This window comes from Raphanus sativus, unplaced genomic scaffold (genome assembly GCF_000801105.2).
Source record: "Raphanus sativus cultivar WK10039 unplaced genomic scaffold, ASM80110v3 Scaffold0031, whole genome shotgun sequence".
NCBI classification, from domain to species: domain Eukaryota; kingdom Viridiplantae; phylum Streptophyta; class Magnoliopsida; order Brassicales; family Brassicaceae; genus Raphanus; species Raphanus sativus.
Window position 1 is genome coordinate 18573 of NW_026615355.1, and position 12273 is coordinate 30845.

General features: G+C 35.2%; 1 protein-coding gene across 2 annotated transcripts; it reads right to left on the reverse strand.

Moving 5' to 3' along the window:
• Positions 1 to 3179: 3179 nt before the first annotated feature.
• On the reverse strand, positions 3180 to 6315 carry LOC130494440 (protein SMAX1-LIKE 2-like). 2 transcript variants are annotated; one of them, XM_056995730.1, is made up of 3 exons: positions 4809 to 6315; positions 4529 to 4727; positions 3180 to 4418 (listed from the first exon to the last, which is right to left on the reverse strand). In XM_056995730.1, exons 1-3 carry the CDS (start codon positions 5918 to 5920, stop codon positions 3291 to 3293), a joined length of 2439 nt encoding a protein of 812 aa, XP_056851710.1. In that variant the 5' UTR covers positions 5921 to 6315; the 3' UTR covers positions 3180 to 3290. The 2 variants fall into 2 exon arrangements, with proteins under 2 accessions (XP_056851710.1, XP_056851709.1); XM_056995729.1 differs by having other exon boundaries at positions 4511 to 4727; positions 4809 to 6314.
• Between the last annotated feature and the right edge of the window lie 5958 nt (positions 6316 to 12273).

Below are 12273 nucleotides of genomic sequence, written 5' to 3' on the forward strand. Positions count from 1 at the left end.
GAGGGTTCATTGTGACCTCTGGGGTCCCTCTCCTGTGTGTTCTGTACAAGGCTTTAAATATTATGTTGTGTTTGTGGACAATTTCTCTAGGTATTGTTGGTTTTATCCTCTGCGACTGAAGTCTGATTTTGTTCATATATTTATAATGTGGCAATCTCTGGTAGAGAAACAATTAAATCAGAAGATCTTAATGTTTCAAAGTGATGGAGGAGGTGAGTTTATAAGCTCCAAATTTGTAACTCATCTCTCCAACTGTGGCGTCAAACATCTGATTTCCTGTCCTCACACTCCCCAACAAAATGGGATAGCAGAGAGAAAGCACAGGCACATTACTGAACTTGGGCTTTCGATGATGTTTGATGGTAAAGTTCCTCAAATATACTGGGTGGAGGCTTTCTTTACTGCTAGTTTTCTCGGGAATCTTCTGCCTTCCTCATCTTTACCAGATCACAAGAGTCCATACGAGGTTCTGTTCAACAGAAAACCGGAGTACTCTGCCCTTCGCGTGTTCGGTAGCGCCTGCTATCCTTCACTTCGTCCATACGCTGCAAATAAGTTGGATCCAAAGTCATTACAGTGTGTTTTTCTTGGATACAATGAAAAATATAAGGGTTATAGATGTCTTCATCCACCAACTGGGAGAGTCTATATAAATAGACATGTCTTGTTTGATGAACAGAGCATTCCTTTTGCCTCTACTTATTCCCATCTTCATCAACAATCCTCCTCTAAGCTGCTTTCTGCTTGGCAACAAAGCTATCTATCCACCTTTGGAGCAGGAAATTTACCTACTGGAAACGCTTCGAGTAATACTTTCTCTCAATCCTCTGTTTCTCGAAAGGCTGCAGGGTTTCAAACTGGAACTTCGTGTATACAGCCGGTGCCGCCAACAAAAGTGTTGATGACTCCTGCAGTTCCTTCAGTGCCTACTAATACCAGTTCTGATGATCACTCTGTTGATCAACCAACTGGTCACTTCAGTTCTTCTGGTTCTTCTGTTTCAAATTCAGCTCAAAGATTATCTGTTCAGTTTGGCTCTCTGCCATCTGTCTCTCTTGGAAACTCCTCTGAGTCTGGAAATTTGGATTCTCTTAATGTTGATCCCAAATCTCACGTGGATCATCAACTGAGGTCTACAGCTCTAGAGAAATCAACCAGTTCTTCTCGTCATGATGATACAACGCAACAGGCAAATGAAGTTCCTCACCAATCTGTTCATCCTATGATCACACGTTCTAAGGTGGGGATTACTAAACCAAACCCACGTTATGTTCTCTTTACAGTAACCTCTACACCTCAAGAACCAAGAACTGTTAAAGAAGCCCTCAAGCATCCTGGTTGGAACGCTGCGATGACTGAGGAAATGGTCTCCTTTGATGAAACTGATACTTTCACTCTGGTTCCTTATCATCCTGAGATGCATATTCTTGGTTGTCGATGGATTAATCGGGTGAAACTGAATGCTGATGGAACTGTCAAATGCCTACGATCTAGACTAGTAGTAAAAGGATATGATCAAGAAGAGGGGATAGACTACATGGATACCTACAGCCCTGTGGTGAAGTCTCCTACAATCAGAGCTGTTCTACATCTAGCAACAGTTTATAAATGGGATATTCGGCAACTAGATGTAAAGCATGCTTTTCTTTATGGAGACTTGACTGAAACAGTATATATGCATCAACCACCGGGGTTTATTAATCCTGAGAAACCAGCTCATGTTTGCAAACTAAACAAAGCAATATATGGATTGAAACAAGCGCCCAGAGCTTGGTTCAATAAATTCAGTGATTTTCTGTTGGCCTTTGGATTTATTTGCAGCATCAGAGATCCTTCTCTCTTTATATATCACCACAATGGTGATATTATTCTTCTTTTGCTTTATGTGGATGACATAGCTTTGACAGGAAGCAACAAAGTTCTTATTGATACTCTGCTCGAAGCTCTTAATAAAGAGTTCAAGATGAAAGATTTGGGTCTGTTTCATTATTTTCTGGGTCTTCAAGCAACTTTTACTTCGAATGGGATGTTCTTGAATCAAGAAAAATATGCAGAAGATCTCCTGCATATCTCTGGAATGTCTGGTTGTACTCCTGTGACAACTCCACTGCCGCTTCAGCTCAACAGAGTTCCGGACACATCTGCGTTGTTTCCTCAGCCAACATATTTCAGAAGTTTGGCTGGGAAGCTTCAATATTTGACCTTAACAAGACCGGATATGCAGTTTGCTGTGAATTATATATGTCAAAAGATGCATGCTCCAACTGAGAATGACTTTCTTCTTCTCAAACGAGTTCTGCGATATCTTCGTGGAACATCTAACTATGGCATTACGTTTCAGTCTCAGACAGATTCAAAGGTCAGGGCATACAGCGACAGTGATTGGGGAGGTTGTCCCGATACTAGAAGATCTACTGGCGGGTTTTGTACCTTCCTGGGATCTAACATCATCTCTTGGTCTGCTCAAAAACAGGAATCTGTCTCTCGAAGCTCCACGGAAGCAGAGTATAGAACTCTATCTGATACGGCTGCGGAAGTTGTTTGGCTCACAAATCTGTTAAGTGAAATTGGAGTTCCTTCTTCATCTCCTCCGGAACTGTTCTGTGATAATTTATCGGCGGTTTATCTTTCTGCAACTCCAGCAATGCACAAGAAATCAAAACATTTTGAAGTTAATTTTCATTTCGTGCGTGAGAAGGTAGCTATGGGGAAGCTTATCGTACATCATATTCCTGGATTACTTCAATTGGCAGATATTTTTACAAAGTCCTTGGCTTCACAAACCTATCAAGAACTCAGGTTCAAACTTGGTGTGGTCAATTCACCCACACAAAGTTTGAGGGGGTATGTAGACAGAGGAGACATGGTTAAGAAGCTTTGGAAATCAAAAGAGATGGTAACTTCAGAAACGTGTTCTGTTTCTGAAGTGGAGAAGAAGAATGAGACAATGGGCTTGAGAGAGAAGCTGGAAATTGATGAGAGTCCAAAAGCTGAAACAAGCTTCACTAAACACGGAATGGGCCTGCAAGAAACTGAAGTAAAGCCCATTCAGAAACAAACGGCAACGGCTCTCTCCACTGCAAAACGTGAAAACAAAAACAGAGAAAAGGACAAGACTTGTGGTCCTGCAGAGTACGGAAAAGGAGAAGAGATTGAGCTAAGGAACAGGTTTCAACAGCTGGAATCCAAGGGAGAGGAGTTGCCCTAATTGACAGCAAGGCATTAGTCTAGGGTTTCCTCTCTTTAGTATAAATAGAACTCTTTCTGTGTAAAAACGTTCAAGCTTGAAATCAATGAAAAAGTTCAACTTTTATATCTCTCTGTTTTGAGTTACAAATAGATCTCCCTCTGCTTTCAATCGCACCGGCTATTCTCTCCAAAGCATCGTCTTCAATCTCCACCGTTATTCCATCCCCATTAGAGAGACGTTTCTTCAAAGACTCTGCGGTCTTGTTCTTGATCAAACCAAAATCAACAGGTCTAAAGACAATAGCATCGTCAGCTAAAGCCACTAGCGTGTGCACAAAGCTACTACTATCTTCTTGATCATGCTCCACCGTTACATCACTAGACGAATCAAACTCAGCCGCTTCGTTCAGATCAAAACATATTTCCTTCCTCTGCTTCGCCTGGTCACTACAAAGCCAGTTCGGTTTTCGTTTCCGGGTTCTGCAAACAGACAGCCTCAGCTTCCATCCTCTGCTCACAACAAGACTCTCTAGTCTTGCTTCGTCGATGGGAGCAACGTTTTCAGCTAAACCTAGCGATGAGTTCGCGGTGAGGATGATAATAACGTTACCAAGACTAACCTCTCGCCCATACGAATCGAATATCCTCCCACGTTCCATCGCTAGCTTCACGTTGTTACGCAGCAACACATCAGCTTCGTCGATGTCTTCCATTACAATAACCGCAAACGGGTTTCTCCTAACCGTTTCCGCTAATCTATCCAACGCCGTTTTACCACGAAGGCTTAAACCGTCATCAGTCCTTGAACCAGAACCGAGGCTAATAGTTATGGGTTCGGTTCCCGAGACAAGATCTGATAAGGCCGACGCCATTTTGGTCTTCCCGGTTCGGTCTGGACCAGTGAACATCAACCAAATATCTCCCTTTGACTTCCCGTTTCCGTGTTTGTGTTCTGCAATGGCTGATGCTACTGAAGAAGCTGCGTCGTGCTGCCACCAAACGCTTTTAGCTAAGCCCTTTAGTAGCTTCTTGAATAAATCGATATCGAACGAATCTCCAGTCTTCTTGTCTGGTGAGGATACAACTCTGTTGGACCGTCCAAGAACCAAATCTGTGCCGACCGGACTCCCTGGTGGAGTTATGTCCGATCTTGAGTTTGGTTTTGGATGTAAACGCAAACACAAGTCGTTCCATTTCTTCTGTAACTCCACAATCTCTTGATCTTTCGTCTACAAGAAAAAAATATATATATTAAAAAATTCAATTTTCACATTCTTGTTTCTTACTTGTGATGAAAGCAACTTTATCAATAAAAACTTACAAGTTTCTTGTAACCTACGTCATCGCCTTTAGCGTTCTGCAGCCACTGTGGCAAGACCGACCGGTTATTTCCGGTTAAGGAATTTTCCAATTTCGCCACGTCGTTCTCATAACTCCGCAAACACCGAGAGCAGCAGCTCATTTTTCCTGTCGGAATCTGAATGCTTCTTGTCGGAGATATTATTAATTCCTTTGAGATGATATTACTGCTCGCAAGCCTGGACAAAACAAAAAACTAAAAATTGAAACTTTGGTCTAATTTATGAGCTCAACTGAAAAAAAAAAAAAAAAAGACAAACCTTTGGAACATGGTCGGAAGAGGCGATTTAGCAGCGATCGGAATCGCTTGAAGATCGCAATCATTCTCCATCGAAGGGTAATAAACTTGACAACGTAGATAAGTCTCACAAGTGGCCGTACCAATGAAACACAACCTTCCTTTGTATCTCTCCAAAAGCTTCCTCATCTCCGCAACAGCTCCTCCTCCGCCACCATTCCCCGCTAACCACTTCAAATCGCCGAGATCGAGAACAACACCACCGGTTAATTCCGAGTTACCTAACCGGGTCTCCACTAAACCGGAGATTTCACCAAACCTAGATAACTCCTTCTCTAACCGGATCACCTGGAAGTTGCGAAGCAACTCGCCGCTCTCGATCTTCCCGAGAATCTCTTCCACGAGAACTCGAGGCTCCGAATCGCCGACGAGAACCGGGTTTCTCTTCCGGGTCCGGGTCATCACCTCCGCGACACGTTTAGCTTCGTCTGTGCTCTGCTGACCTGAGCGGTTGTTTTGCTGAAACCGGGGATTGAGGTATGGATTCCGGTTAACCGGTACCGGTACCGGTCGATAACCGAACCCAATTCCAGATTGGTTAACGGTTCCGGCTTTTCTCGAGTTACCAAAAAGCGACTGCTCGATCGCGGATTTAACAGCGGGGCTAGAGAAGCTAGCCTCGCGCATGACCCGGCTCACGCTCGGGTCATCAAGAATCGAGATGATGAGCTGCTCGAGCTCGACTTTAACCGCCAAAAGCGGTTGCTGCTGCTGCTCGGGGCAACCGCGACGCTGATGAGCCTGAGCGCGTTTTAAAGCCGCGGTCAGAGCGTTTGAGAGCAGCGGCGTCTCCTGCGTTTGCGACGGAGAAGAAGTGGTAGTAGGGAGGCGTTCGAGTGCGACGCTGAAACAGAGCTCGAGAGCTCGGCACTGGAGTGGGTGAGAGGAGTTTGGGTGGGATTTGATGCAAGCCTGTCGGAGGAAGCCAGAGGAGGATGACAAGAGCGTGGCCGCCACGTGGAGAGGCGTCGTGTGGCCGTGGTTGCGACGTGTCGCCTCTGCGATGGACTGGTTGAGAACAGACGCTGCTTCCGGCGTCAGCGTTTGCTGTATTGTAATCAAATCTGCTCTCATCTCAATAAACTAGAAAAAATAACTCTCAACAAACACACGAGAACAAGAAAGTCTTCTTTGTTGTGTTTCTTTCTATTTTTCTCGCCTTTGTTTTTTTCTTTATTTAGAAGAAACCTTTGCATAAGGAGTTTCTTGGACCGACCAATAAGAAAAGAAGAGGAAGAAAATAATGCAGAAAGGATCAACACAAAAGATGGCTTTTTAATTACAGATAAATAAAAGCGATCAACAGAAAGGCAAAAAAAAAGAAATGGAAGACTTTTTTAGTTCTGTCTACGTCTATCTCTTCTTGAGTTACTGTGGATTTGCAGAGTATCTGCTTCTGTGTGAAAGAAGAAAATTGGTGAAGAAAAGGAAAGATCGGATCATCTGCTTCACAAGAACTTCTCAGAGCTCATCAATGCCCTATAATATATTTGAAATTATTGGACGCCAAATGTTGTAGTTGAAGTTACGGTGGTACCCTTTGTGTCTGCAACTATAATGGGACAAAGACCTCAAAGTCATATTAACTTGGTTTGAATATTGAGTTTCTTCCTTTTTTAAGACCATAATAAACATCCAACAATATTTGTAATCTGTATGCCTAAAATATTTGTTTTGACAGAGAAAAAGAAACTCAGACTAGGTGCTAAAAAGTAGAGTACCAAATTTTTCAGTGTCATCTTTTAAACACTTCAATGAAAAACTTCTTTCACCAAATAAACAAGGGAATCAAAGTAATCTTTTGTGTTACTATAATTAACAGATTTGAAGAATTTATTAATAAATTTTTATAATTGTGTCTGCGAGTTCATCTGGAAGGTAGACATTTTTATGTTTGTAATTTGCTATACGGTTAAGAACTAACTTTTCAATGAAAATATTAGGCACTGATATTTGATGTAACTAATTAAACATTATGGCAAAAACAAATAGTTGTTACTTTCAGATGAGTGTGGACAAAACTAAAAAGAAAGGTACCAACTAATAAAGGAGTTTCTGATGACGCAAGAAAAAGTTGAATCTAGTCAGAGAAATGAGACCAAAATATTCACGCGTTTAAAGTAGTGCGTGTATCACTTATGTGCTTTCGTGGTTGATGATCGGGTAAAGGCAGTGCAACTGACGCGCAAGAAAAAACGTGTGAATGAAAAAAAGAAAAAGTTTCATTTATTCCTTTTTATGGATTTTACCTTTTAAAACGAAATATCTGTTTTTCACACGCAATCCCTGCAAAAGGAATCGCCTTAAAAAGCTTTCACCTTTTTCACATTTTGCCTTTTTATCTCCTTTTCGCCGATTTAAAAGCTCTCTTCTTTTTACTTTTTTTTGTTTAATTAATTCAATTATTAGAATTATTAGAGATTTGCAATTACTATAGAGATCATGCACACAAATTCAAAACACCAAATTGTACTTATTTATTAAGAGTGAAATACGAAAAAGATAATCGTAAGTCTCTTTGTATATATTTTTTTTTTTTGAACTGAAGTCTCTTTGTATATTTAAACAAGTGTTTCTTGGAATTTTGATTTAATTCCCAGTTTGATAGGTTTAACAAAAGTGAACATTTTAAATAATAAATATTGCGTTGATACTGTACAATAATACTTCTTTTAAAAGAGGAAATATCCCTGCAAGGTAGTGTAGAAAAGAGTCAAATAAATAAATAATACATTGTGATGTTATAAAAGAACGATGTTATAAAAAATACATCAAATGTTTCACGGCTCCGTTAAATTGATAGATGATTCGAAACTTAAAGTTTTACATTTGATTACTTATTAATTTATTGTATACAGATCTTTTCTTTAAAACGTGCAATGAAATTCAGTTAAAATTCTTGCAGTGAACGATGATGAACAAAACGAACATATGACTTAACTTTGAAGAAAAACAAAGAAATAATGATGAAACATTCACGGATGATTTATGAATTTATATTTTGACTTGAATATCATAATGATGATTTAATGTCTTCTACACAATATATTGTGTTATACATTTGAAGAAGATAGAATTATACTACAAGTTTTTTTTGTCAATCATGCTTCAACTATTATAGCTTCTGTTTTTAACCTACCATGTGCCAGTCTCAATTTTATGTCAATAATCGTTTTGAAAAGAGCATAAGTATAACTTTTATGTCAATAGAACGAGAAAAAAATGAGAAGAACCGTCAAACAAGTTGTTACAATTAACCTTTTTTAAAAAAAAAAGTTGTTACAATTAACCTTCCCAAATGTAGCTCGTGTTTCTCAAAAAAAAAAATGTGTCTCGGGTTTACGGCATTACTTATAGGTTAAAAACTATGATTTTCATTTGGGGAAAGGTATTGCATTTTTGATGGAAATTATAAGAATTTTCAGCTTATATATCTAAGTTGAATTTTGAAATATATATATACATATATATATATATATGTATATTGTTATTTATAAAATAAAACATTACCAACTGATAAATGGAAGTACCCTCTAAACTAGTTTGATATAAATTTAAAATTATACGAATTATAATAAATACTAATAAAGGACAGCTTGAAATCCTTTTGGAACAAGGAAAAAATTATTTGCTCTCCTTCTGTTTTTTAAAGAGTATTATTTTAGATTCTTTACACAAAATATTGTTTTTCGATTTCTAATATGATTTATACTTATTGAGTTATTATTTTGTTTAATATTAATTAAAAATACATTGATTTTATAAATGAAATTATCTGTCTCAAATATTATTATTTGTCTCAGATATTATTGATTAAATGAATATAATTAATGAAGTATAAATGAATTTCAGTCATATACTCTTTATGTTTCATCCTTATGTTTCATAGTAAATATCATTCTAAATTTTTTTTTGTTACACAAAAATGTCACCTTACAATTTCAATACAAATTATAATTATTTTCAGCTGAAAATAAATTGCAAACTGCATTGGTTTTATAAATAATTTTATTTTCTCAAATATTATTAATTAAAGAGGTATAATTAATAACAAATTACATATATTTTCATCACCTTCTTAATATTATAAAAAATATTAAAATAACAGTTATTCCAAAATTGAGAGAGTTACTACTCTTTTCGTTTCGAATTACTTGTCGTTTTAGAGTAAAATTTTCGTTTCAAAATAAGTGTTGTTTTCGGTTTTCAATGCAAAATTTATTAATTTATTCTTTATTCTATTTTTTATTGGTTGATATATAGTTAGGTGTATTGGTAATAGTATTTTTATTTTGAAAATATGTAAAATAAAATGTTTTTTTAATCTATGTGTATAAATCTAAAATGACAAATAATATGAAATGGAGGGAATACTAAAAATGTTTAACCGAGACTTGTTACCAACTCAACTCAACTCAACAATCACCTTTTTCATTATTTGGATAAAGAATATTAAATGCAGAGACAAGAATGGTAAGGTCATCACATGTATCTGCGAGCCGATCCAGAAAATTCAGAGACCATTTAATACACGATCTATTTAGTGCAAAAAGACTTTTTTGATACGTAAAAAGACTCTTAAATTCATTTGTCACCTCTCATCATTGCAATATGCCTACGTAGCTTAATAGTCTAACATTCATGTAACAGTGTAAGATTAAATAGTCTGTAAGATTTAATAGTCAGAAATCAGAACCAATTATGCATTAGACCACAGTTCATACGAATGATAATTAAATACTGACTTATCATTGACAAAAAAAAATACTGACTTATAATGATATTCATATATTCATCTAGTTAAAGATGAATAAATTAATTGTCAGCAACTTCAAACAAGGGCTAGAAAAACCTGAATTATTTTATTTTTTTTTGGTAAAAAATTATTTTATTCGTTGTGAATGATTCCAATACCTTTAGTTTTCCGGAAAAAAAAAATGATTCCAATACCTTTTAAGAACGCCGTAATAATTGTTCTCCTCTCGCACTATCAATTTTTTATAGATAGAAGAGAAAGTAGAAAAGATTAAAAATAATTAGGGTAAGAGTAACGCACGCTTTGCCTTTAGGGCTACGCGTTTATCGAGTTCACTCACTTTTTAACCAACATCTCCTTTGCAGCCTTTTTTTTTTTGTAAAAAAAAAAAAAAAAAAAAAAAAAAAAAAAAAAAAAAAAAAAAAAAAGGCTGCAAAGGAGATGTTGGTTAAAAAGTGAGTGAACTCGATAAACGCGTCCTTTGCAGCCTTTTTACACCAAACTTTTCTCTGTTATACTCTTCTCTTGTCCAATTCTTTAAGTTTTAGAATATAGTTGGGGAATCTCTAACCCTTTCCACTCTAAAATAAAATTTAGAGTAAAAGTATTTTAATAATAATCTATTTTAACTATATAATAAAATAAAAAATAAGTTTACTCTATATATAGAATAAATTATTTTTGTTCATTATTCTTTTTTCTACCTTAAAATATACTACCGTTGAATTATATCGTAATTCTATTATAGTATTATCTATTTTACAGTAAAAATAGGATAAATCTTTAGAGATGGTATTAACCAATTTCTCTCACCCATATTTTATGATTAGTGCTAAATATTATAATAAATATATATATCCCATGTTGGCAAAAAAATTTAACTAGGTAAGTCATCTACAATATGTATCTAGTAGATGTTTTTTAATTATTATTTTTCTAAAATACAAGTATATTAGATGTTTTCGTGTCGTATATTTTAGATGTTACATCCTTTAGTATATGTTATCGTATCATATACTACTTAACAGTGTTTTTTGGCTAAATTACTTAACAGTGTTAATAAGTTCGAAATTACAGATTGGTGTTGTATCATCCCCTAGTACCATAAACGCCCTTACAGTGAAGTCTTGAAACATATATATAAGTTCAAATATATATATTTCATAAATCAAATCACTATTCTTCTTTTAATCAGAAAATCAAATATATGCACACATATATATAAGTTCAAATATACCATATCGCTAGAACCTAATAGATACAAAAATGAGTTTGAGATCTAAAAGTAAAGTGTTAATAAAGATTTAAACTATATATCGTCGGATATCATACTGTTCCGGTTTATATTACAACAGGACCGACCCTGAAATTTCGGAGGCCTAAAATCATCTCTATGTAAACAAATTTTTTTACAAATTTGAGAGCTTAAAAATATATTTTGGGGACTTAAGTCTATGTAAATTTTTTCAAAAAATTTGGAGGCCTGTAGCAAATGTTTTATTAGGCATTGCTTAGGGTCGGTCCTGTATTACAGAAACGAATTATATATACATGTCTAAGATCGGGTATTTGGATTATCAGAAGTTCTGTTTATCGGATCCAAAATAATGGTCTCGGATAAAATGGAAATTGTCGTGTAGCGATGAAAAAAAAGCTGACGCAAACAAGAGAATAGTTGCAAACACCGATAAACAAAAAAGTGCGAGTTTGAAAAGGAGCTAAGAGTTTCAGCTTTCTGCATTTATTACAACTTCACGTACTACTCTTGTGTCCACCTACTGTTTTCCTTTCATTTACAGTTTTGCCCTTACCTCAGAGAATTTAGTAAAAAGTGGCAAACGAAAATTAAAAACGTGGTAAATTTATGATTTACAGATTCAACTTTTTACTGAACTTTTTCCATATAAAAAAGAATCCTGATTAACCTTCACAAACTTTTTAATTTTTTTTTTGGTAAACATGTTAAGAGAACTTTGGTAAACTTTGTAATTACTTACTTACTTAGTTGAAATCTATTGATTTTTTTTCATTTTTTCTAGATTTTACCTTTGTGCAAAAATTCAGATTAATTTGATTATACCACAATACTGTAAACCAATAAAAATGCTACCGATTTTTGATAAAAATGCTACCGACTAATGCAATCAATACATTCATCATCACAAAGTTGAATTCTCTTTGACGCGTCAGGGACTCCCAAAAAGGTCCACTTTTAATTTTTTTTTGGTCAACAGTCCACTTTTCATTTTAAAGTAGCAACAATTAACTTTTAAATAGATTTCTTTTTTTCTTTTCATAAGTATTTATTAGGACTGGACAAAATATCTATAAATATTGATTTAATTCATTATTTGTCTCGATTCGAACCGAAAAATCAGAATATTTGTAACTTTACAAAACAAAACATTAACTAATATGTAATATCCATAAGAAAAAAATATAAATCACAAATACTAATATTTTTTTTTAAAAGATGTCTGATCTGAGACATATATTTAAGGAGTTATATATATATAAGTTAATAAATATTATATATATATTACAATAATTTTCATTTACTAAATTTATTATATTAGTTATTAAAATTTTTAAAAGTAAATAATTTTTTTGTAACAAAATATTATTTTATATATATTTTATTTTAAATTTTTTTTACTGTTCGAGTCAGATA